The 27,225-nt window shown below is 43.6% G+C and overlaps 1 protein-coding gene across 8 annotated transcripts in view; it reads left to right on the forward strand.

The window, feature by feature from the left end:
- The window catches only part of SAP130 (Sin3A associated protein 130), a 33,736-nt gene extending 16,126 nt beyond the window's left edge, over window positions 1-17,610 (forward strand). For 6 of the 8 annotated variants that reach the window (XM_069975334.1, XM_069975336.1, XM_069975340.1 and 3 more), the window contains exons 7-21: window positions 292-416; window positions 797-944; window positions 1,209-1,299; window positions 2,139-2,243; window positions 4,178-4,319; window positions 5,657-5,778; window positions 12,216-12,539; window positions 12,740-12,917; window positions 13,014-13,118; window positions 13,975-14,285; window positions 14,666-14,917; window positions 16,278-16,403; window positions 16,759-16,862; window positions 16,951-17,064; window positions 17,242-17,610. In XM_069975334.1, coding sequence (XP_069831435.1) covers window positions 292-416; window positions 797-944; window positions 1,209-1,299; window positions 2,139-2,243; window positions 4,178-4,319; window positions 5,657-5,778; window positions 12,216-12,539; window positions 12,740-12,917; window positions 13,014-13,118; window positions 13,975-14,285; window positions 14,666-14,917; window positions 16,278-16,403; window positions 16,759-16,862; window positions 16,951-17,064; window positions 17,242-17,400 — 2,406 coding nt within the window. In that variant the 3' untranslated portion in view covers window positions 17,401-17,610. The remainder of the gene's footprint in view (window positions 1-291; window positions 417-796; window positions 945-1,208; window positions 1,300-2,138; window positions 2,244-4,177; window positions 4,320-5,656; window positions 5,779-12,215; window positions 12,540-12,739; window positions 12,918-13,013; window positions 13,119-13,974; window positions 14,286-14,665; window positions 14,918-16,277; window positions 16,404-16,758; window positions 16,863-16,950; window positions 17,065-17,241) is intronic. The other 2 variants (XM_069975337.1, XM_069975335.1) reach the window with 2 other exon arrangements.
- The last annotated feature ends 9,615 nt before the right edge of the window (window positions 17,611-27,225 follow it).

The raw sequence follows: 27,225 nt of genomic DNA on the forward strand, positions 1-27,225 counted from the left end.
AAATTACAGACACCTCCTAAGTCAGATAGCAGAATATGATGTTGTGTTAAAACCGATGGAAGAGTTGCAGAGAGTACATCACTTTGAAACTGAAAGATCCACTCAACGTTGTCTGCCAGGGCTTATTCTAGCAAAATCATGCCGACGCCAGTACGGTTTATGGCAACACTTTATTTTTATTTTATTTTTTTTAACCACAATCGATATTGGAATACCCCTTTTTTTTTTTTTTTTTTTTTTTTTTCTTCAGTTTTTTAGTTCCTCCATTCAAATTATTCCCTTTTTCTGCAGTCACGGCCTCCAGTTACTACAGCAACTTCAGTCTCACCTGCTGTAGTAGCCACAGTTTCTGCTACCCGTGCGCAGTCCCCAGTTATTACTACCACTCCAGCACATGCCGCTGAACCAGTACTAAGGTATAATTATTATATTATATGGTGTTTTTTTACTGAACACTTGGGGGGACATGTATTAAAAGGCAAAAATGGCTTTTTTGGCGCAGATCGGCCCAACCGGCGGAAAAATATTCGCAAAAGGTCTTTTTGCAAATATTTTATTCGCATTGGGCCGATCTGCACCACCTTCGCCAGTCGGGGGGGGGGGGGGGGGGGGGTGTTATGTAAGTAGGTGCCGCTACATGCAGAGGGGCGCGTCCTCTGCGTGCGCCGCATTTATCATTTTTCCGGGGGGGAAATGATACTGAAACCTACGCCAGCTCTGAGCTTAAAAACGCTGGACTTTATATGTCCCCCTAGGTTTTTTTTTTTTATCTGCTCTAATCCCTCTTTCTGCATAGACCAACTCTGTCAATTCAGCAGCACCCACCTCCTGCAACTATCAGCATTCAGAGGCCTTCCCAGGTGCGTGATACTGGAACACGCATTACTCTGCCCACACACCCTGCTCTCGGAGCACAGAAACAACAGTTGCATGCAATGGCACAGGTACTGTAAACTGAATCCTTTGTTGCTCATGTTCACTTTATTACATGTGAGGTTTCACTTTTAATTATTAAAAATCCAGATCCACTATTTTCTTTTATTTTTACACCATCCCCTGCCGTTCTAGAAAAAAATTTTCGTTTGTTTATTTTTTGGTTCAGTACGTGTGAAGCTACCCTTAAGGCAGAATAGAGTTTAAGATTTCTTTTTTTTTTTAACTAAATTATACATGTATACATGTGTGAATTATTTTATTTTTTTTGGTAGAAGACTCTTTTTGGCACAGGAAACCCAGTAGCTGCAGCAACTGTGGCTCCAATTTTGGCTACAAACACTCTGCCTTCTGTAACAACATCAGGTAACTCATCATTTTGTATATTCATATACAGTGGGGAAAAAAAGTATTTAGTCAGTCACCAATAGTGCAAGTTCTCCCACTTAAAAAGATGAGAGGGGTCTGTAATTTACATCATAGGTAGACTTCAACTATGAGAGACAAAATGAGAAAACAAATCCGAAAATCACATTGTCTGATTTTGTAGGAATTTATTTGCAAATTATGGTGGAAAATAAGTTTTTGGTCACATACAAACAATCAAGATTTCTGGCTCTCACAGACCTGTAACTTCTTTAAGAGTCTCCTCTTTCCTCCGCGATTGTGTCGTGGGGGGGGGGGGGGATTAGGGCGGGTGATTCCCCTCTCCCACTACACCACCAATGTATGGGGACAGCAGGCATTTAGATGCAACTGTCAATTTTGACAGCTGCATCTAAATGCCTAATAAGATGGCATGGAGATCGCACTGTGCCCGCTAATAGCCGTTGCCCTTTGCTGCAGATAGCACCCGGGGTCACGGTTCAGAGCGGGGTCGCCGCACAGCCCCACTCTGAACTCCCCTAGCCATGCCAAGACGTACAGTAACGTCCTGGTGCGTCTAGGGGTTAAAGTATTTTCCACTCATATTTGGGCAGTGTGGTGAGCAGCTAATACCATTTCTAAGAAGAAGGGATGCAGTTTAGCAGCACATTTGTGTTGGAGCCTCACATTGTAAAAAGAAAAAACAACTATATTGTGCTTTACAGTGGGCTGTTTGTGTATATGTCAAGACTCCTTTTTTGGATACCTTCAATGTAGTCTGAAAATATTATTTGAATAGGGTCTTAAGCTTTTCTTTGTTTCCTTCATTGTTTCTGTAGGATCTACTGCCCACACACAGGTTTCTACCAGCACCATTGTTACCATGACAATGCCAACCCACTCTTCCCATGCTACAGCAGTGACCACTTCCAACATTCCTGTTGGTAAGTCTAATTATATACTGTATATAATTGTTGTATGTGTTGTTTTTTTTTTTTTTTTTTTTTGTAGCAGCTGCATTTTGCCTTGTCAGTCAGAAACCTGTGTCATAGGAAAAACAAGTGAATTACAAACACTGAAACTAACTCCCCCAATTTGCACAAGACTGCCCTCTAACTAGAATCTTGTGTCTGGATTTGTCTTAATGGTTGGTTACAGCACAAGGAAGCAGTTTACAAGAAAATGGCCCAAATTCAGCGAAGCATGCACCAGGCATATAAACTGTCGTGATTTGTATGTGATGGCTGCATCTATTCGAATTACTGTTCTTATTTTCGGTTATTTTTTGTGTTTTGTTTTGTTTTTTTGTAAAGGGGATATCCAAGTCTTAAATTAAAAAAAAAAAAAGTAGTAAAAATGGCTTGACACTCCAGTTGGTGCGCAGGTTTTGCTGTACAGTGGTTTTGTTGTGTACTCCAGGCATCTCCACTTGAGGCCACTTACTGTCTGCCAGTATTGGTCTTGTGTCAGCTGCTTGTAAAAGACGCTGAGTGCAGCATGTATAGGAGATCAAAGAGGGTTTGCTATATATTTCTTTGGGGCCCTTTTTTTTAATTTATTTAAAGGTTTTTATTTTTTGTAAAGAGAAAAGCATACAAACATAAAGAAAAGCTCGGGATTACATATCCCAAAGACAAATAGGTTTACAAGTGAGAACATTTTGTAATACAGAAAAACACTGAGCAAGAGAAAACCACAGGAATAGTTGGCAACCATCCAATCCTCAGATACGACTCATGGTTATAACAAACAGCATATAGAAAAATAACAACAAAATAAAAGAGCAGGGAACACAGTACCCATACAAGAGAGGCAGCCCATATGACTGTCTGAAAAGAAGGGGGTTAATTGCAAAACAAATATGACAGACAATGATTCGTAAATCACAAACAGAATGAAAGAAAAACACGTGTCAGGCCACTGGCGATTCAAACACACAACAGAACTGAGTCCAGGGGGTGAACACAACCAGGAGCCCAATCAGGTGGGTGCAATATCAGGCATCAGTGGTTCTGTAAGAGTCAGAAGTCTGAAACAATATCCACAAACTCCAGGTGGCAGTGTATTTCTTCACTGCCTCGGTGGTAACCACAATCAGGTCCTTCATAGGTTGAATCTGAACGACTTCTGCGTACAATTCGTCTAAGGTAAGGAGGTCTACTGACTTCCACCGTCAGGGTAGAATGGATTTTGTGGCCTGAAGCAGTGGGCACTCAAGGAACTTTTTTGAAACTGGATTGGGCAGTGGGGAACATGAAAACCGCATCAGGGGAGTTGGGAATAAGAATGCCAGTAATTTTGTGAATAAGTTGTAGGATTGTGTGCCAGAACCTTGTCAACTTCGGGCAACTCCACCAAATGTGTGTCATGGTGCCTCACGTAGCCCCACAGCGCCAACATATGTGGTACCCTTCGGTACCGGATGTATGGAGAACGGCACACGATACCAGCGGAATACGATCTTGTAGCTTGTTTCCTGAGCCTTGCAGGCCAAAGCAGCCTTGTGAGAAAGAAAAAAAGCCTTTGACCACTGCTGTGGCGTAAATCGTTTATCTAACTCAGTCTCCCACGCGGTACAATAGGGAGGCAGGTTGCTAGAGCTAAGGGAGAAGTACATTCGATAAATGATGGATATGACGTGTGAGGGGCAGGAGGGAGCCAGGCACAACTGCTCAAAGTCTGAAAGGCTCCTATGTAAGTTATGAGAACGCAAAGAGGTGGAGTAAAAGTGTTGCAATTGGGCGTATTCAAAAGTGGGGCCCTTTTTAACAAAATGAAAGCCTTTTTAATATGACTTTTTTTTTTTTTTTTTTTTTTTTTTTTTATCTTCTAGCTATAATATAATATTAATATAACTTTATTTTATTTTATCTTCTAGCTAAAGTTGTCCCACAGCAAATTACTCACACCTCACCGCGGATACAGTCAGACTATGGACCTGAGAGGAGCAATCTGATACCTATTCCTGGACACAGAGCGTCACCAAATCCAATGACCATGGAGGCTAGGAGTGAAAATAGGTGAGTTGTAGCCTTTCACTTTTAAAGTAATGGTACCTATTGCCTTTTGTGGCTATAGGATACATGTATTTTGTCCTAAGTTGAAGGTTTGTTTGTTTTTCTTTTTGTTTTTTTGACGAACAATTATAATTGTTATTATAAATGAACTATACAGATGTGAACGCAGCATAAAAGCTGTCTATACACTTCTAGATAGCTTTAGGTCATGTGTGCATGTGTTCTAAATGGAGAGACAGCGCTCTGCTGCCAGATACCTCTGAGAACAAAAGGACTGGGCATGTTGAAATCTAACTGACTGATCCTTTGCTTCCTGACATCTGTTGGTGGGGCAGTCAGGAGGTGCCCTAAACATTAGATTAGCTAATCCTGCAGAGGTTGGCGATTTTTAATCTGTGTATGGTGATCTTTAAAGTGACACTGTCACCCCCTTAGTGCATTCTGACATCTCTACACAGGTGTAAAGGGTAAATTTAGTGTTTTTCATATCTTATTTCATATCATACGTCATGGTGCTTGTTCAAGTAAAAAGTGTCCTTTTATCAACTGCAGATTGTATTAAGTGGGCGTGGCCTCGCGGCACTAGCGCCACATAACCCCGCCCACAACGGCACGGTTGGCCCCGCCCCCTTGACGCCCATTGGTTGTCCAACGTAAAGGGGGTGGAGTCTAGACCTTTCGGCCAGCCTGTTCCAATGGCCGGCGAGGGGGCGGGGCCAATTGTGCCGTTGTGGGCGGGGTTATGTGGCGCTAGTGCCGCGAGGCCACGCCCACTTAATACAATCTGCAGATGATAAAAGGACACTTTTTACTTGAACAAGCACCATGACGTATGATATGAAATAAGGTATGAAAAACACTAAATTTACCCTTTACACCTGTGTAGAGATGTCAAAATGAACAAAGGGGGTGACAGTGTCACTTTAAGGCATACACAACTTGATAGTATATTGCACCGGCTAGACTAGTACTGTGTGCTGAATTTACCTAATGTGCTAAAATAGGTAATCTGTATAGTTACATCTGTTGAAATATGCGTGTGATACCATAGACAACTTATATGAGATAAGGTAATTTGTTGAATAAATTTATTACCGTAATTTAAATTAAGAATCTTACGTTTTTGTACTTCCTTGCTTAACTTAGTCTTTGTCTGTGGACAAAGCGTGATGCCGTTTCTTGAAGAAAGTAGTCATGTTTTTCTTCTCCTGGAGAATCCCTCTAACACCTTTCAGTCTGGTCTTATTTTGTCTGAAGGAAGGGGTATTTTATACCAATTAGCCTTTGATGGAGTAAAGTATTTAATAAATGGTCATCTCCCATTTGTTTTACTTTCGCAGGCCGCCAGTACCAGTGCAATTACAATATTTTTTACCCACATATTCCCAGTCTGCGTATCCATTGGCTGCTCACACCTACACACCCATAACCAGTTCTGTATCGACTATTCGTCAGTACCCAGGTGAGCAAGCTGTTACTTTTTCACGTTGATATGACTGCTCTATATGTAATGGAACTGTATTTGGATTTATGATCATTAATTCATTAAGCTGTAAACCCTTCTAGTTTCTGCTAAATAGTAAAGAAAAAAGCCAAAAGTAAACCTCTGTTCGTCACAAGAAAAGATGGGAAAAAACAGTTTTAACCCCTTAAGGACCGGGCCTGAAATGGCCTTAAGGACCGGAGCAAATTTTATGAATATGACCTGTGTCACTTTATTCATTAATAACTTCGGGATGCTTTTACCTATCTGGACGATTCTGAGATTGTTTTCTCGTGACATATTGTACTTCACATTTCTAGTAAATTGGAGTCAATACTAATAACGAATCTTTATGAAAAAACCCAAAATAGCGTGAAAAATTGTGAAAAAATGCATTTTTCCAACTTTAAAACTTTTCTGCTTATACAGAAAATGGTTATACCACATAAATTATATATTAAATAGCATTAGCAACATGTCTACTTTATGTTGGCGGCATTTATTAAACTATCGTTCATTTTTTTTTTTAGACAATAGAAAGCTTAAAACATTAGCAGCAATTTTCCAAATTTTCAGTAAAATTTCAAAATCAGATATTTTTAGGGACCTGATCAGGTTTAAAGTGTATTTGAGGGGACTGTGTGTTAGAAAGCCCCACAAAGCACCCCATTTCAGAAACTGCACCCCCCAAACTCTGCAAAAGCACATCCACAGTTTTTTAACCCTTTAGGGGAGTCACAGAAATAAAAGCTAAGTGTGTAAGAAATTTGAAAATTTTAATTTTCTGTGCAGAGATTTTATTATAATCCAATATTTCTCATAATTATGAACCTATTACCAGAGAAATGCACCCCAATATTTATTGCCTCGTTTCTGCAGTTTATAGAAATACCCCATATGTGGCCCTATTGCGCTATTTGACGCAACCACAAGCCTCAGATATAAAGGAGCGCCTAGTGAATTTCAAAGGCTCCGTTATCTTTGGTCATTTCTGACTGTACCACTTCAGGTTGGCAGAGGCTCTGGGGTGCCAAAACCTAAAAAACACCCCTAAAGGGACACCATTTAGAAAACTACACCCCTCAAGGAATGTAACAAGGGGTGCGGTGAGCATTTGAACCCCACAGGTGCTTCACAGATTTTCCGAACAATATGGCGTGAAAAAAGACAAAAGTATTTTTTACACTAAAACGTTGTTCTAGCCTTCAATTTTTCATTTTCACAAAGGGATAAAAGGAAAAAAAACAACACAAAACGTGTAGTGCAGTTTCTCCCGAGAACGGAAATACCCCACATGTGGACATAAAGTGCCAAGCGGGCGCAGGTCTAGCCTCCAAAGGGAAGGAGCGCCTATTGGCTTTTGGAAGCTGGATTTCACTGGAATGGATTTCAAGGGCCACGTCGCATTTACAGAGCCCTCGTGCTGCCAAAACGCTGGAACCCCCCTACAAGGGACCCCATTCTGGAAACTACACCCCTCAAGGAATCTAACAAGGGGCACAGTGAGCATATGGACCCCACTGGTGACGGGCACAAATGTGGAACAATGTGACGTGAAAGTGAAAAATTTCATTTTTTCACTTTCACAGCACAAATGTGCCCATCATCAAGGGGTCCATATCCTCATTGCACCCCTTGTTAGATTCCTTGAGGGGTGTAGTTTCCAGAATGGGGTCACTTGTGGGGGGTTTTCAGTGTTTTGGCAGCACCAGGGCTCTGTAAATGCGACATGGCGTTCATCATCCATTCTAGCCAAATCCAACCTCCAAAATCCAAATCGCGCTCCTTCCCTTTGGAGGCTTGCCCTGCACCCACATGGCGCTTTATGTCCACATGTGGGGTATTTACGGACTCGGGGGGAAATTGCTCTACACATTTTGTGTTTTTTTTTTTCTCTTTTAACCCCTTGTGAAAATGATAAATTCAAGGCTAAACCAACATTATAGTGTAAAAAATTTAATATTTCATTTTCACGCCACATTGTTCCACATTTGTGCCCGTCACCAGTGGGGTCCATATGCTCACTACACCCCTTGTTACATTCCTTGAGGGGTGTAGTTTCCATAATGGAGTCACTTGTGGGGGGTTTCAACTGTCTTGGCAACACAGGGGCCTTTTAAATGCAACATGGCCCCTCGAAATCCATTCCAACCAAATCCAGCCTCAAAAAACCAAATGGCGCTCCTTCCCTTTGGAGGCTTACCCTGCACCCGCATGGCGCTTTATGTCCACATGTGGGGTATTTCCGTACTCAGGGGAAATTGCTCTACACATTTTGTGTTTTTTTTTTTTTTTAATCTTTTAGCCCCTTGTGAAAATGAAAAAATCATGACAAGATCAATGATTTAGAGTTAAAATTAAAAAAAAAAAATTACACTAAATGTTGGTCTAGCCTTGATTTTTTTCCATTTCCACAAGGGGTTAAAAAAGAAAATAAACGCAAAACGTGTAGGGTAATTTCCCCTGAGTACGAAAATACCCCACATGTGGGCATAATGTGCCATATGGGCACAGGGCAAGCCACCAAAGGGACAGAGCGCCATTTAGAGCCTGGAATGGAGGAACTGCCAGGACAGTAGAAACCCCCCACAAGTGACCCCATTCTGGAAATTACACCCCATAAGATATCTAACGAGGGGTACAGTGAGCATATGGACCCCACTGGTGACGGGCACATGTGTAGAACATGTGCCGTGAAAATAAAAAATAATTTTTTTTTCATTTTCACGTCCCAAATGTGGCGGTCACCAGGGGGCCATATATCCGCTGCCCCCCTTGTTAGATTCCTTATGGGGTGTAGTTTCCAGAATGGGGTCACTTGTGGGGGGTTTCTACTGTCCTGGCCGCACAGAGGCTTTGTAATTGAATCATGGCATCCTCTAATGGGAATGGCGGCCATACCTATTTAGCTGGGGAAAAGGGACAATTCTAATTTATTTGGGGGTATTAGGCCAATTATTAGTGTATAAGGTTGAAAATGACAGGAGTCCATCAAATTCAACCTGTGTTGATCCAGAGGAAGGCAAAAAATCCTTTTAAGGCAGACGACAGTAGCCTCATCACTGAAAAAATTTGTTCCTGATCCAGTATGCAGAGGCCGGGGTGATCAGGACAGGTGTCACACTGGAAAATGGTGTCCTTCCTGATCCCCCTGTTACGCCACACTCTGCACTTCTTCTGGGGTCTCCTGTTTTCCAGTGTGCGGGACATCACCTGGAAAATGTTGCCCTGGTGCCATACCGGGTCCTTCATATCCAGAAGCGCTGGGTCCGCTCCATGGCTGCTAAATATTAGGGCTCTGTTACTGCTTCTGATATTTTCGGATCGTGCCGCAAGCTACAGTAGCTCGGGCAGCGAGGGACCAGAAGAGGGGGTGCTGGTATAAAAGTTATCCCCGTACAGGTGGTGACCTTTATCCAGCAGTGGGAAGATTAGTTCCCGAATGATCTCCCCACTAACTCGGAGGATGGGGGGGGAGGGTGGGCAGGATTCGGGTGTCCCTTCCTTCATACACTCGAAGGGTACGTGCACACTGCGGAATGGCGAAGGATAACCCTTTGTGCATTCCGCAGCTGGCACCCACCGGTGGACTGATGCGGGCGCGCGTCTCCGTCCGTGTCGTAGACTCCATTCTATGCACGGGCGGATTCCGCTCTCCGACCAATGTGTTCATTCTTTGGATGGACGATGGAATCCGCCCGTGCATAACATGGAGTCTATGACACGGGTGGAGACACGCGCCTGCATCAGTCCGCCGGCGGGTGCCAGCTGCGGCATGCACAAAGGGTTATCCTTCGAAATTCCGCAGTGTGCACGTACCCTATATCTGTAAGTGTACTCTGGGGTACTCTCACAGAGTTAGTAGAATTTCACGCCATACCGTCATCTCTTATTGGGACGGTACTGGCGGAAAAGACGTGTCTGGGAGGCAGCGTACGCTACGCTACCCCCAGATACATCATTGGAGGATGAGGATGAATGGAGGAACGAAGGATTCCCCCCCATTCATCCTCACTGGCTGTTTCGGTGTCGGAAGCAATAATAGCGTATGCGTCCGATACCGAAAACACGCCGGGGGCCACTTTTATATAGGGATTGGTATATGGGGTATGTAGTGGTGTAGTGTCAAACTTTATTCAATGTAGTGTAGTGTGGTGTAATGTAGTGTTTTTTACAGTAAGTATTAAAAAAAACACGCCAAAAATGGTGTTGCTGATACTTATCAGCAGACCGTGGCAGTAGGATATAGAAAAAAAACACCCTACGCCAAAAAGGAGGAGTTGCTGATTAGCAGCGCACTTTCGTGCGATGCTGATCAACAGTCAGCGGCGATAGGGTACGGAAAATAGAAAAAAAAAATTTGGGAAAAAAAAAAACCTTTATTACATACTGAACATCCCTATAGTGGCTGATATGTGTATTACACTTAACAACAAGAGAAATTGCACAAATGGAATAGAAAAATATAACAAAAATCTTTATTAGAAATTATGAATTGATAAAATTACAAAGAGTATAGTATGGGATAAAACACCAACGTCAAAACCAGGCGGGGAGGAAGATATCAGCGTGGTATGTGTCCGTAAAAACCAAATTAAATTTAGTGGGTGAGGTAATTGTTATTACAACAGCACCATCTAGTGGTCACTAATGGTATAGAAGCTTTGAGCCAAATACACAAACCCAGGGAGGTGACTAGAAAAAATTCCTTGGCTACAAAGAAAATCACATTGAAGGAGAGGGGGGCTGTGTGCAACCCCTCAACAGGTTAACCCCAGTGAAAGTATTGGTAAAAAACCAAATAGTGAAATCAGTACATTAAATCCATAATCCAAATAACTTAGTGAACACAGAAAAAACCACACTGAGATCTTACCACCCGCCTGGCACAAAGCCCGACGTACGTTTCGCTCACTTCGTCAGGAGCTAAGTCATTAGCTCCTGACGAAGTGAGCGAAACGTACGTCGGGCTTTGTGCCAGGCGGGTGGTAAGATCTGTTTTTTTCTGTGTTCACTAAGTTATTTGGATTATGGATTTAATGTACTGATTTCACTATTTGGTTTTTTTACCAATACTTTCACTGGGGTTAACCTGTTGAGGGGTTGCACACAGCCCCCCTCTCCTTCAAAGTGATTTTCTTTGTAGCCAAGGAATTTTTTCTAGTCACCTCCCTGGGTTTGTGTATTTGGCTCAAAGCTTCTATACCATTAGTGACCACTAGATGGTGCTGTTGTAATAACAATTACCTCACCCACTAAATTTAATTTGGTTTTTACGGACACATACCACGCTGATATCTTCCTCCCCGCCTGGTTTTGACGTTTGTGTTTTATCCCATACTATACTCTGTGTAATTTTATCAATTCATAATTTCTAATAAAGATTTTTGTTATATTTTTCTATTCCATTTGTGCAATTTCTTTTGTTGTTCTTTGATTCATATGTTTGATTCTAGGTAGCTGAGGGGTCTAGAGCAGGTATTTATAACTTTTGGGGACTTTGATCGCCGTGAACGGCCGGCCGGTATCGGACAGCCGTTAACGGCGATAGGGCCGGTGGCACCGTGACCACCATTACTTTTTACAGTAATGGCGGTCGGTGCCGGCCTCGGACAGCACCGACCGCCACTTTTTTCCGGGTCACCGATGGCCCAAAAAGGTTCCGATCGCCGCTATTGGCTGATCTGGGGGGGGGGGGGTTAACAACCCCCCATGCCGACAGGGAGAGATGGCCTGCAGTGTATTTCTGCAGGCCATCTCTCCCAATCGCATACGGCCGGTCCGCGGCGCCCTCTTACGTCATGGGTCCTTAAGTGACAGTGATCCATGACGTACCGGTACGTCATGGGTCCTTAAGAGGTTAAAGGGGGTTTTCTCAACAAATGTAAAAATTATTTAACTGCTCCCTGTGCATTAAAGGGGTAGTGCGGCGTTTAACATTTATTCACTTAATAACACACATTACAAAGTTATACAACTTTGTAATGTGTGTTATTTAAGTGAATGGCCCCCTTCCCCGTGTTCCTCCCACCCCGGAAGTGTGGTGCACTATACTCAATTGCTGTCAACCGCTCCAGCCGTCCCTCATGCTGCAGAGTGCCATATGAATATTTATGAAGAGGGGCAGGCAGGTCAGTGCCTTTACTGCACTGAACCACCTAATAAAACAGAAGATTGCAGGAAAAGGTGATGATGATGATAGTTTAAAAAAAAAAATAACCACCTTCCTCAGCATGTTCTATAAAAAAGTAAGATCAGGTTAGATTATTCTTTCCCTTTTTAAATGTGTTTTAACAACTTGAAATAAAATATTCTTATTTTATACTAACAATTAAATATGCATACATTTGTAGGGATTGCTTTAGACATAAATATGTGCCAATAATTATAATAGTAATATTTCCATATACTTGTATTTTCAGCTCAGGCTCCAAATTCTGCCATCACAGCCCAGTCAGTTGCCTCCACGGTCCATCTGAACCCTATGCAGCTGATAAATGTTGATACGTCACACACGCGTCACATACAAGGAATCCAGCCTGCGCCAGTCAGTGCACAAGGAATGCAGCCTGCACCCTTTGGTACCCAAGGCATTCAAGCTACTCCAATTGGCACCCAGGGTATTCAACCACCTCCAATCAGCAGCCAAGGAATCCATCCTGCAGGGTCAATCGCTACTCAGGGTGTCCAGACATCTTCAGTAAACTCTCAACAAGCTTCAAGTGATGCAAAGCCTTCTGGTATTGTATTTTCTAATGATGTAATTGATTCCATTTGTAATTTGTCATAGGTTCTGAGGTATGCACTTTGATAAAAACATTTAGTGCGAGAGAGAGAATTATGGGACAAAACATGTTTTCCCATACATGAAGAATGTATCTATTTTTCATTACCATACACCCCTGATTTTTTTTTTTTTTTCCCATTCCTGTCATTGCAGTTGTACTTGCAGAGGGGGCCACAATAGTTGCCAATCCCTTAAATAGTGCTTTCAATACTGCACCAGCAAGTGCTACAGTCATGCAGGGTCACAATCAAAGTCCAGGTATTGGTAGCGCCCCAGCCCAGGGCTCCTCTCCACGGCCTAGCATCTTGCGCAAGAAGCCTGCCACGGATGGGTAAGTTCATAAGTATCTACTGTCTTCCACAAGATTGTCATACTGTGAAGCAGTTATTGCCATGTATACATTTGCCTCTTTTTTTTTCAATAACAGGTTGTCTGTTCGGAAAAGCCTTATTCCTCCTCATCCAGGAGATGCAGTAAGCCCCCGCCATGACAGTGCTCTGCGAAGCAGTTCTGCTTCTCCTCGTCCTGCTGGGTAATTTCATACATTATAGTGAATTATTATTATTATTATTATTACATGTAATCTTTATTGCAATGTGGTGATTTAAGCTTATTACACATGCAAATAGTGCTTTAGGAGGCAGAAGCTCTTTAATGCCACCTGTAGGTTGTTACCCTGTAAGTCAATGCACTACCATTAATGACTGGCAATCCACAAGGGAAGTCCTTACCTTACAGAATGCTTATGTACATAAAACCGGATTCCCCTTGAGGCATTGGAAACAGACTTCAGTAAGCTTTTCTTGTTTTGAAACGCATAACAGGTCACCTGTCTTCATATGGTCTGGTGACCTGTTTATATACGGTCTATAGACTGGGGGCAATAGCTTGGGCTTTTTGTCAATGATATTCACTATATGGAACTCTTATGTTATCCTACATTACAAGCTCCATTGAATGGGCATTCCCATGTGGCATCAAGGACTCCCTGCCCCCTTTTGGCTTGCTTGTGCTCCTGGAGGTGGCCAGGAAGCAGATACCAGCTAAGAGAATTTTACAGTTTGTGAAATTCCTACTGACTAGCACTGTTAGCTGTGTTTTTTCCATACTTCCTGGAGATATGTATACAGCGTACTTCATGTATGCTCCCCCCATTAGCAAAGGGAGTTGAGCAAATTTTGTAAAATAACCACCAGCAGGAGCACAGGGAAGCCAGAGTGGGCTGGGGGCTCTCAGTCTAAAGACAGATGGTAGAACATGCATCCTGTTAATGCTATAATGGTCCTAAATGGGAATACATCTATTAGCATTGTTGTATATTTGTTGTCATCCATCTTTTATGTTTTACTTGTCATCAAAATTTATATATCTATTTTCTAACCCTGCAGTGCTAAGCCTAAAGCTGAACTTCACATCTCGGTGGCACCAGGAGTGACTGGGGATCCAGGCACAGGGGGTGAGCAGCCAAGTGCAGCTGCATCCCTCCCTTCTTCTCATCATCCTGCAGCTGCTGTACCCAGCCCTCCCTCTCAGCCTGTGCCTGGACCTCTCCCCAGCAACATTCATGTCCCTCCAGCTGCTGTCCCTACCTTATCAGCGCCCCCACCTCTGCTAAGCAGTGCACCTTCTGGGACAACTGTCCCTGAAGCCAAAGTTAAGGAAGAAGCAGAACCAATGGACATAGCAAGGCCAGTTTCAGGTATGCAGTTTTATTTTTAAGTAACCTCCTCCGATACAGTTAGCTTTTCAGGGTTTCCATCAGTGCATTTAAGGCCTATCTAGTAAATTGGACAGTGGCACTCCACCTTGTCTCCCAGTTTTCTAAGAAACTGCACACTTCCATTGACAATGACATTACGAAATGTTAGTTTATATGTTGTTTGCTGACGCAGTGATTATCTCCTAGTGGTGGCTTCAGGCAGACAGGTTTTTGTGTCTGGTGATAAGACTGCATAATTTGTGTGACCCTGTACGGCCGGATGGCATCTCCTGAACTTTATTACCACCACTTAATATGAAAAGTTTTTGTTATCTTGCATGCTAAAATTGTTATATTCTCATTCTGTTTTGTTTTGCCAGCAGTGCCTCCAATGACTTCAGGATCTATCTCCTCCCCACTAGCTTTGTTAGCCAATAACATCTCGGTTTCTGCTGGTGAATTGCCACCAGGAGCTTCACCCCGTAAAAAGCCTCGCAAACAGCAACATGTTATATCTACAGAAGAAGGTGATATGATGGAGACAAATAGTACGGATGAGGAGAAATGTCACTCTGTAAAACCTCTAACGTCTCGCCCAGAGAAACGCAAGTCTCCACCTAAGGAGTACATAGGTATTGCATGTAATTTTCTTTAGGCACTTGTCTTGGAGGTCATGTCCTGTGTACTGAATATTCCAAGTGGAATGCTAGAAAAAAAATCATGGAATAAAAAAATAAATAAATAAATCTGTGTATGAGATGTGGTGCAGACTCAGTTTGAGAAAACATTAGCTAGTGGCTCCATATTATATGAGAAGACTCAGACTAAATGGAAATTATGGGTTTATGCACACATTACCTCAGCCCCTCTCTCTCATCCGCCTTCCTCTTCTGTATCTAGCTGACATATACTTCTCATAGCCTCTTGCTGGATCATTTCAATATATTATTAGAATGTAGATGGATGAGCAGTAATACAGGCTCAGATATTCTTTAGCTGATATCAAGGATCCATGTTGATGGAGAAGGATCTGGGTGTACTTGTAGATATACTACAGAACAGCACACAATGTCTGTCAGTGGCTTCTAAGGCCAGCAGGATATTGTCATGCATTAAAACAGGCATGGACTCACGGGACGGGGATATAATATTACCGCTTTATAAAGCTTTGGTGCGGCCTCATCTGGAGTATGCTGTCCAGTTTTGGAACCCGATTCATAAAAAGGATGTTCTAGAGCTGGAGAGGGTACAAAGACGGGCAACTAAACTAATAAGGGGAATGGAGCATCTTAGTTATGAGAAGAGATTAAAAGAATTACATTTGTTTAGTCTGGAGAAGAGACGTTTAAGGGGAGATATGATTAACTTATTTAAATATATAAATGGCCCCTACAAGACATATGGGGAAAAGATCTTCCAGGTAAAACCCCCTCAAAGGACAAGAGGGCACTGCCTCCGCCTGGAGAAAAAAAGGTTCAATCTCCGGAGGCGACAAGCCTTCTTTACCCTGAGAACTGTGAATCTGTGGAACAGTCTACCACAGGATCTGGTCACAGCAACAACAGTAGAGGGCTTCAAAACAGGGCTAGACAAGGTCTTAGAGCAAAATAACTTAGGTTCTATACATATGCATTTATCACCCCTCCTTGGTTGAACCTGATGGACATGTCTTTTTTTCAACCATATTAACTATGTAACTATGTTCAAGACCATGGATTTAGATTACTTTTCCTCATTTGGTGATTGTGCAGAAGTGGTACTTTGCGTTGTTTGGTTTACTTCTGTTCAGTTGTTTGGTTTGTATGTAACAAATGTTGTACCTTGCTCTTTTGTTGTACACATTTGTACACTTTAGTGTTCACAATTACTGTAAGCAACCATTACACTACATAAAGTATATTACATTTTGGTGAAAACTCAATAAAAAACATTAAAACAGAGATGTGGTGCAGTGGCAAGCAAAGCAGTTTCTGACATTTCTTTTGTTTTCAGATGAAGAAGGTGTACGCTATGTCCCAGTAAAACCTCGGCCTCCCATTACTCTTTTGCGCCATTACCGCAATCCTTGGAAAGCTGCCTATCATCATTTCCAACGTTACAGTGATGTACGAGTCAAAGGCAAGTAACTGGAAATAGCCGATTAGATGTTTTTGTTTTGTTTTAATTATTAAATTGTTTAAATTGTGAGCTTCATAGGAGGGGGGTCTATGAATGATGACTCTGTTACTGAGGTAGGTAATGTTTGTCATTTAAATGGGTATTAACATATCAAGTTAACTTATATCTGTAGAATAGTGGAAACAAGCTTGATTGGTGGGGATCCAGCCAGTGTGACCCCCAATGATCACAAGAAGAATATATTCTTATAAAAGAAAAAGTTGAATTTGTCAGGCTAGGTTCAGCTCTGTATCATGAGAGATAAGTGTGACAATTTTCCATTTAGAAGCTGATATTAATGGAATTTTTATTGCAGAAGAAAAGAAGTTGACATTACAGGAGATTGCCAATCAGAAGGGGATTGCTTGTCGTGTACAAGGCTGGAAGACTCATCTCTGTGCTGCTCAACTTCTCCAGTTGGTAAGTGTTGTGATGTCTAAAGATCTGTTATGGTTTTTGTTTTCCTTTTCCATTTTCTGCTTATGTTCCTCTTGTGTTCCTGCTTCAGACTAAACTAGAGCAAGATGTGTTTGATCGCTTAACTGGGCTACAAGAAGGTCTTATTCCTAAAAAGAAAACTGCCACGGATGATGATTTGCACAGGATCAATGAACTTATACAGGTATACTACATTCTTTCTTAAAGTACAGTTGTTTCTGAAGTATGAGCAGCATCTTCTAATCCAGTGTGTGTGTGTATATAGATACATAATAGATCATAGAGGAGCTACCAGGGTAACTGTGCACTGAATGTCCTAGGTAAATGTCCTTTGTGTTCATTAATGTTTCTTTTCCTGCAGGGTAATATGCAGCGCTGTAAACTAGTGATGGATCAGATTACTGAATCCCGAGATTGCATGCTTAAAGTACTTGATCACAAGGACCGTGTCCTAAAATTGCTGAACAAGAGCGGGACATCACGCAGGCTTTCAAAAGTGAAACATAAAGACAAAGTGTGAGCAGAGGATGGATCGCTTCCACTTTACCCAAAACCATTGTGTACTTGCAGCTGTTCACATATGATTGCTCTAGCAGCAGACCATTCACCTAAAATGTATATATAATTTTTTTTGTAAGAATGAAAGGGGAAAGAACCTTAGTTACATTTTGTTCCTGTATTATTGGCCTGCTTAAGGACTTATGGCTCAGCTTTTTTTTTTTTTTTTTTTTTTTTTGGGGGGGGGGGGGGGGGGGGGGCGGCGGTGGTGGGGCTTAAAAAATACTTTCACCGCCTTGAGGAAACTTGTCATTTATTACCTGGTGCTGTGTACGGGAACTGATTTTTAGTGTGTAACACATGCTTGTGTATAGTGCTGTTTTTCCCCTTATGCGTGCACACACTTTAAAAGTGATTCTTATTTGTGCTCCATGTTTTGAAGAGATACCTTTTTAAGGCACCACGCATTCAACTGCAGAATCTGTTATTGTATTGTTGTTTATGTAGTGCCCTAATTATATTTGTGTCTGTGTTTAAAAAAAAAAAAAAGAGGAAAAAAAATGTATGTACATACCCTCTACATTTCATTTTTTATGTAGCTGCTTATGCTTTCTTCTTTAGTATTTCTATAAATCTGTGCTGGACAAAATAATTATGTATTTATTTGTAATAGCATTCAACAGTGTCCTCCATTATTTACACTATAAAGGCCATTTTACCATCTTCCCATCCCCCAACCATCTTGTTGTTGGGAGCTGTATTCTAAAATACACGCTCACCCTGATTTACTAAAACTGCCTACTACTTTTTTGGGCGTGTGCATTTTTTTTTTTTTTTTTTTTTTACACAGTGGTGCATCTTAAACCATGCCCCTTTTTAATGATGCCGTGAATTGAAGAAGTGCTTAAAAATACATTGCATTGTAAAGTAGTGCGCAGTAATGGCAAGCAAACTTGGCAGTCAGTTTTTCATTGGTTTATACAAGAATGTGCCTGAATCTCCAAAAAAAAAAAAAAAAAAAAAAGATATTTTGCAGCTTCGGATTTCTTCAGTACTGACAAACAGGTTGGGTATTAAAATTTAGAATGTGCTATCAGATTGCCATCCCAATCCTTTACTTTGCCTGGGTAACTGAAATGGTTAGCTCCATGACACTAAAAATCCCTGAGTCATATTGAGCACTGTGTTCCTGAAAACTTTGCTTACACATTTGGACTATGGCTTAGGGTTTCCCCAGCAGAGTAGGCTTGGAAGTACCTATGTAAGATCTGATCTGCATCTTCCTTCTCTCCAGATCACTGTAATGGTGTCCTAATAGGCTGTTACCATTAGATCACTGTAATCAATATGTATATAGTAACAGAAGGAACACATGGAAAATGTGTTTTATTGCTAACCTGTGCCCCCATATTAAAGAAAAATAATAAATGTAAAAAAAAATGGTTAAAATCAGGACAATTTGTATTTTATTTCCTATTTCTGGTCATTTCCCCCAAAAGACTTAAAGAGTCACTGTCGTATTTTTTTTTTTTGCAGAAATCAATAGTCCAGGCGATTTTAAGAAACTTTGTAATTGGGTTTATTAGCCAAATCTGCCATTATCTGCATGTAAAAAGCCTTTTCCCAGGTCCCCCCCTCCTTCCTCTTTTTCATCCACTCTGAAAAATCTGAAAATTGTGACTTGTTGCAGGAGACGTCCCCTGTCTGTTCTAGGGAGAGGGGAGGGGGGAGGAGGGAGGAGGGAGTTAGCCGGCAGCAGAAAGCAGAGAACAGAGGATTACAGGCACAGAGCTGGGTGACAGCTGTAATCTGAGCTCAGACAGGTCACTGGTGATGGTCAGAACAGATATCAGGTGAGGGATTTGTAGATTAACTCTTTGTTGTCCTGTTTTGGTCTTTTCTTTAGCTCTCTCCATAGGAGAACAATGAAGACAGGGGGGAGAGCTTCAAACTGCTTTTTCATGATAAAAATGCATTTTTCGGATAATAAACCCAATTACAAAGTTTCTTAAAATCGCCTGGACTATTGATTTCTGCAAAAAAAAAAATCACGACAGTGACACTTTAAAGTGTCACAGTCATTAAATTTTTTTTTTTTTTTTTGCAGAAATCAATAGTACAGGCGATTTTAAGAAACTTTGTAATTGAGTTTATTAGCCGGAAAATAAATTTTTATCCTGAAAAAGCAGTTTGAAGCTTCCCCTTGTCTTTATTGTTCTCCTATGGAGAGAGGGAAATGAGACACCAAAACAGGACAACAAAGAGTTTATTTACAACTACATGACCCAGCTATCTCCTCTGACAGATAGCACTGACCTTTCTGACCTCTGAATACAGCTGTCACCCAGCTCCCTACCTGTAATCCTTTGTTCTCTGCTCTCGCTGCTGACTCATGTCCCCCCTCCCCTCTCTATAGAATAGACAGGGTTGTGTCTTGATGCAACAAGTCACAATTTCCTGATATTTTGCAGTGAATGGAAAAGAGGGGGGGGGGGGGGCTGGGAAAAGTCTTTTTAAATGCAGATAATGGCATATTTGCCTAATAAACCCAATTACAAAGTTTCTTAACACCTTCGGGACCAGGCTAATTTTCGTTTTTGCATTTTCGTTTTTTCCTCCATGTGCTTAAAAGGCCATAGTACTTGCATTTTTACACCTACAGACCCACATGAGCCCTTATTTTTTGCGTCACTAATTGTACTTTGCAATGACAGGCTGAATTTTTGCATAAAGTACACTGCTAAACCAGAAAAAAATTCAAAGTGTGGTGAAATTGAAAAAAAATAAAAAACCGCATTTCTTTTATTTGGGGGGAATGTGTTTTTACGCCATTCGCCCTGGGGTAAAAATGACTTGTTATGCATGTCCCTTAAGTCGTTACGATTAAAACGATATATAACATGTATAACTTTTCTTGTATCTGATGGCCTGTAAAAAATTCAAACCATTGTTAACAAATATACGTTCCTTAAAATCGCTCTATTCCCATGCTTATAACGCTTTTATCCTTTGTTCTATGGGGCTGTATGAGGTGTTATTTTTTGCGCCATGATGTGTTCTTTCTATCGGTATGCAAAACAGGAGTCCGTGGAGCCTCGGTTGCGAGTCTCAAAACACGGGATAGCCAGATATCTCTAGCCTGTTGCTACGGGGTGCCTCCATGATAGGGAGAGCACCACACCACCCTGATAAATAGCCCCTTAAGTCCCACTCGGTTGCGAGTATTGGAACATAAATAGGGAAACACCAGGGTCGCCCCTTTTTGTCAATGTCTAACTCAAGGTGTGAGTGTAACGATCATGACAAGGGCTTGCCAAGGCAGGCTTCCATCCACAGACAGCCGTTTCGGGGTTTTTGCCCGTCGTCAGTGTGGAGTAGGATTCTGGCTAGTTGGGGCAATAGCAAATCGACCAACAAAACACAGTAATCACTGAACTCAAGGAGAACAGTTTCCCTATTTATGTTCCAATACTCGCAACCGAGTGGGACTTAAGGGGCTATTTATCAGGGTGGTGTGGTGCTCTCCCTAAGTCCCACTCGGTTGCGAGTATTGGAACATAAATGGGGAAACTGTTCTCCTTGAGTTCAGTGATTACTGTGTTTTGTTGGTCGATTTGCTATTGCCCCAACTAGCCAGAATCCTACTCCACACTGACGACGGGCAAAAACCCCAAAACGGCTGTCTGTGGATGGAAGCCTGCCTTAGCAAGCCCTTGTCATGATCGTTACACTCACACCTTGAGTTAGACATTGACAAAAAGGGGCGACCCTGGTGTTTCCCTATTTATGTTCCAATACTCGCAACCGAGTGGGACTTAAGGGGCTATTTATCAGGGTGGTGTGGTGCTCTCCCTATCATGGAGGCACCCCGTGGCAACAGGCTAGAGATATCTGGCTATCCTGTGTTTTGAGACTCGCAAACCGAGGCTCCACGGACTCCTGTTTTGCATATTTACATTTTTGGGGGCATGAGTGGAGACTCTTGATTGAGTACTTCATTGGATTTTTTTCACTGTTCTCCTTGAGTTCAGTGATTACTGTGTTTTGTTGGTCTTTCTATCGGTACCTTGATTGCGCATATACGACTTTTTGATCGCTTTTTATTACATTTTTTTTCTGGATTTGATGCGACCAAAAATGCTCAATTTTGCACTTTGGGATTTTTTTGCGCTTACGCCGTTTACCGTGCAAGATCAGGAATATGATTAATAGTTCGGGCGATTACGCACGCGGCGATAGCAAACATGTTTATTTATTTAGTTATTTACTTTTATTTAAAACCTGCGAAAAGGGGGCTGATTCAGACTTTTATTAGGGGAGGGGGCTTTTTACTAATAACAATCCTTTTTTTTTTTTTTCTTTTTTTACACACATATACTAGAAGCCCCCCTGGGGGACTTCTCAATGAGAGATCGAAGTGTATATACTAGATTAGGGATGGTCCGAACCCGCCGAGGTTCGGGTTCGGCTGAACCCGAACGCTAGGCATCGGATTCCCGTTGTCTGCCCGCTCCGTACAGCGGGAGGAACGCCTGGGATACAGCCTATGGCTATGGCTGTATCCCAGTTTTCCAGGCGTTCCTTGCGCTGCACGCAGCGGGCAGACAGCATTAATCATTGCGGAGGGTTCGGGTTCGTACGAACCCCGTCCGAACCAGGTTCGGACCATCCCTAATTGAGATCTTTGCTGTATAGTTATACAGCAAAGATCAATGAGATCGGCACTCGTTTGCTTTCGGCTGCTGCAGCCGAAGACAAACGAGTGCCGAGTCGGGGACGGCGCCATCTTGGAGCGGTCCCCGGCCGGCTTCAGTAACTGAGATCGCTCCTCCGGGACAACGTCCCGGAGGAACGATCTCACCCACTAGACACCAGGGAAGTGCTGCGTCCGGTAATCGGAGGCAGCTGCCATGTTTGTCATGTCCGATCGCCGTGCCCGCTAATACCCGCGGTCCCGGGCTACAAGCGGCACCCGGGACCGCGGCAGTTCAGAGCGGGGTCGCCAAGCGGCTCCGCTCTGAAAGCCCGTACCCGCGCGAGGACGTACAGTTACGTCCTCGTGCGGGAAAAGGTTAAAATCTCTGCGTTTCCGGGTGCCCCTTGTAGCCCGGGACCGCGGGTATTAGCGGGCACGGTCCGATCGCCGTGCCCGCTAATACAGTAATCAGATGCAGCTGTCAAACATGACAGCTGCATCCGATTACCGGATGCAGCACTTCCCTGGTGTCTAGTGGTTGAGATCGCTCCTCCGGGACGTTGTCTCGGAGGAGCGATCTCCGTACCTGCTGCCGGCCGGGGACCTCTCTAAGATGGCGCCGTCCCCAGCTCGGCACTCGTTTGTTTTCGGCTGCTGCAGCCGAAAACAAACGAGTGCCGATCTCATTGATCTTTGCTGTATAAGTATACAGCAAAGATCTCAATGAGAGATCAAAGTGTTTATACTAGAAGTCCCCCAGGGGGAATAACCCTAACCCCAGGGTGGCTTCTAGTATATGTGTAAAAAAAAAAAATATATATATATATATAATATTGTTATAAGTAAAAAGCCCCCTCCCCTAATAAAAGTCTGAATCACCCCCCTTTTCCCAGGTTTTAAATAAATAAACATGTTTGGTATCGCCGCGTGCGTAATCGCCCAAACTATTATTTAGGGTACAAACCCAGTTGACGGGGGCGTGGCCTGAGCGGAGATGTAAGCGGTCGCATGGTCCGGAGCTCCCGCCGCTGAATCCTGTTATTTACCCGACATAGCCCGCAGAATCCCCTGTACCGCACCGCATCCGATTTGGCAGACCCTGCAGAACCGTCCGGTGTGCGCAGCTACCATGGGGGTCACGAAGAAAACGGGGGGGAAGGCTGTAAAGGACGCCGGCACAGCGACGCCACTGAAGCAAGATGGCGCCGCGGCCGCTGACAAGGTCCGGGAAGTGGCGGTAAGGCTGGGGAAATATGCCCACAGTCCCACAGCAGCCCCAACAGAGGAGCAGGTAGAGGGTACCCGGGCAGAGGATGATAGGAATGCCCATGAGGAGGAGATGGACACCTCGCCCTCGGCCACAGCCGCAGCCACAGAGGATGGTGGTGATTGTTCTCAGGGACAGTCTGCAAGTGCAGCTATAGCAGACCCCACGCTTAAAGATGTGTATACAGCTGTCCTCTCACTGCACAATAATATGGGCTCCCTGAAGGAGGAAATGCTGCTCCTCAGGCAAGATCTTAAAGTTACAAATGAACGAGTCAAAGCTGCTGAAAGCAGAATAAGTGATATTGAAGACCAAATGCCCCCTATGGCAAGAGATCTTAAAAGAGTCATTAATGATGTCTCTCTGCTCTTTGACAAGACTGATGACTTAGAAAATAGACTCCGCAGAAGTAATGTACGCCTGATAGGAGTCCCTGAACGAGCAGAAGGGAGAGATCCAGTTATATACTTTGAGAGCTGGTTTAAGGAGAAAATTGCGAAAGACAAACTGTCTCATCTATTTGCTATTGAGAGGGCACACAGGGTGCCGTTCCGGGAGCCACCACCAGGGGCGCCTCCCAGACCAATCCTGATTAAGGTCCTGCATTTCCGGGATAGGGACGCCATATTGAGGGCTGCCAGAGACTGCCGAGACCTGACCATAAACGGAAGCAGGGTTTCTATCTTCCCTGATTTCTCTGCGGAGGTGCAGAGGAGAAGAGCCCAGTTCCTGGACATTAAAAAGCGGCTGCGTGCACTCAATGTGGTTTACTCTATGCTTTACCCTGCTAAATTGCGCATCGTTGCTCTGGGCTCTGTGCACATGTTTGAAAGCCCGAGAAATGCGCTGGAATGGCTCGACAGTAATGAACGGCGTATTAAGCAAGATAGCAGGAACAACTGAACTTTACTGGGATGCCGAAGCCCTTGGATCTCTCTGCGCATACTTCTGGACAGGTTACTTAGGGATACTGTTCTGTTATATCCTGACTATCGTATATTTGTTTCTTAGTTATTGACTACTCACCTTATGGGCTATCATACATCAATATGTAAAATAGGCGGGCAGCTATCGGGCACGCGGAGTAGTAGGTTGACTGAGCGACCTGCTTCCCCGAATAGTGCGGCCGAGATCAGTGACTTTCTTCACTGACCTATGAACCTCAGGTGCCTCATGGTCTCAATATACGAGACAATGTTCATTTTGGTTGTGGTTTTGTTTTGTACCGGTTATATGTTTGTGGTTGGGTTGTTTTACCTCACTGTGTCATCAGATGTTGCACTACTCTCACACACTTTTACACCTATGCTGCTACTTACCTCAGAGTCCCTACTGCTGGTGGTCATATGGGTTGGGGGGACAATTATAGCCACTATATGTATTAATGGCGTATAAAGTACATATTACAGCTTGGAACGTCAGGGGGCTGGGGGATGCTACCAAACGATGTGCCATTTTCTCTGCTCTAAAAGCCTATCTGCCGGGCATCATAGTTCTATCTGAGACACACTTAACTAAAGACACTACTTCCGTCCTTAAGCGCAGGTGGATATCGCACACTTACCATTCGGTGCACACTACCTACTCTAGAGGGGTATCGGTGCTTATCCACAAGGATCTTCCATTTACATGCCAGTTTTCCCATGTGGACACGGATGGGAGATTTGTGTGCTTGCAGTGTACAATTTATAGAATATCCTTTGTGATAGTAGCACTTTATATACCTCCCCCATATAACGGCTCTGTCCTGAAAAGGGTACTAGGGGTGCTGTCAGGGCTTCCCCCCCTGCCGATACTGATAATCGGCGATTTTAATAATTTGCTAATCCCTAGTCTGGATAAATTTGCTCCCGACCCTACCTCGCTATCGGCAACACCAACCCCTATGGCTAGAGCCCTTGAGGAGGCCGGTCTGACGGACCTGTGGAGGATACGCAACCCAACAATAAGACAGTACTCCTGTTACTCCAGTTCACATCGTTCCCTCTCCCGTATAGACTTGGCTGTTGGCAGTGTTGGGCTCCTGCCCTATGTACACAGTGTGTCCTATCTTCCACGTAGCTTATCAGACCACTCCCCATTACATGTTCAGTTACAGTGGGGTTATAGACCACCTGGGGCGGGACCTGTATGGCGTCTAAATCCCTTTTGGCTACAGCTAGTTGACACAGATGGGTCAATGGGGGCAGCTATTAGCGAATTCTTTGCACATAACATAGGCTCTTCCTCCAGAACCACTGTATGGGACGCTATGAAAGCATACGTTCGAGGACTCTACATTCAGAAGATTAGTAGACATAAAAACAAATCGCGAGCAATGCTGGCCTCCTGTGAGCGTAGGGTGGTAGAAACTGAAGCTGAATATATATCTGACCCCTCTGCACAACACCTGAGCAACTGGGAGGAGGCACAGAAATTGCTTAAAGATCACCAAGCTAATGCGGCTGATAACAAGCGCTTCTTTAGTAAGCAGGCGCATTATCAAGAGGGGGAAAGTGCTGGGCACATGCTCGCAATGGTTATCAGGGCACAATCAGGCTCCCCGCATATAGCCGAATTGGTGTCATCTGAGAAGGGATTGGTGTCGAATGATGCAGATATCCTGGAATGCCTATATGAGTTCTATAAGTCACTGTATGCCTCCAGGTTGTCTTCATCTGACAAGGAAGGTATAGGGGAATACGTGGCAAATATAGATTTGCCTTCTCTGTCCGCTGAGCAAACCCGCATGTTGGATGAACCGCTGACACTGGAAGAGTTGGAAAGGTCTTTACAGTCTTTAGCGAATGAAAAAGCGCCAGGGGGGGATGGGCTACCGGGTGAATTTTATAAGAAACATGGTGAGATCCTTCTCCCACAGCTCCTGGAAACTTTTAACGAGGCATTACAAACTGGTAGCCTAGCCCAGTCGCAGAGGGAAGCCATTATCGTAGTCCTCCCAAAACCAGGTAAAGACCCTACCAGCCCCGATTCATACAGGCCTATATCCTTATTGACAGCTGATGTTAAACTCCTAGCACGGGCACTGGCGGATCGACTTACATCGGTTATAGACAATCTCATCCACCCTGACCAATCCGGCTTTATGCCCAACAGATCTACATCCCAGAACATTAGAAGGCTCTACCTGAATCTTCAGGCACACGGGGGAGGGGGAGGTGGGAGGGCAGCCATTCTCTCCCTCGACGCTGCCAAAGCTTTTGACAGCGTCGAGTGGGACTATCTTTGGGCCGTGATGGGGAAAATGGGCTTGGGAGAGGGATTTATAAAATGGGTTAGATTGTTATATGTAGACCCAATAGCGCGGGTGCGGGCTAATGGGGGGCTGTCAGACAGCTTTAGTTTACACAGGGGGACTAGACAGGGCTGCCCGCTGTCGCCCCTTTTGTTTGCGATTGCGGTGGAGCCCCTGGCTTGCCTGATCCGCTCATCCACTGATATAAAAGGGTTCCCTTGGGGGGGAGGGGGGGGATTGGAAGAGAAAATTTCCCTATATGCAGATGACATGTTGTTATACACGGATGATTATGATAACTCCATTGGCCCTATTATGAATATTATTACTCAGTTCGGCTCTAGGTCAGGATTGACCATAAATTGGGATAAATCTGTAGTGATGCCCCTGACGGCTCCACTATCCTCACTTGGGTCCCCTCAGGTTCCTCTACAACGGGTGGAACGCTTCCGGTATTTGGGGGTGGTGGTGTCAGTGAGAGTGGGAGATTATATCCAGGATAATTTAGTGCCCATTCTCCGTAAAAGCGCAACTAAAGTGGATGCATGGTGCCGCTTACCCTTGTCAACAGTTGGACGGGGTAACCTTATCAAAATGGTGCTCATGCCACAATTACTTTATATTTTGCACAATGCTCCCCTTTGGATTC

Source organism: Dendropsophus ebraccatus, chromosome 6 (genome assembly GCF_027789765.1).
Source record: "Dendropsophus ebraccatus isolate aDenEbr1 chromosome 6, aDenEbr1.pat, whole genome shotgun sequence".
NCBI lineage: Eukaryota > Metazoa > Chordata > Amphibia > Anura > Hylidae > Dendropsophus > Dendropsophus ebraccatus.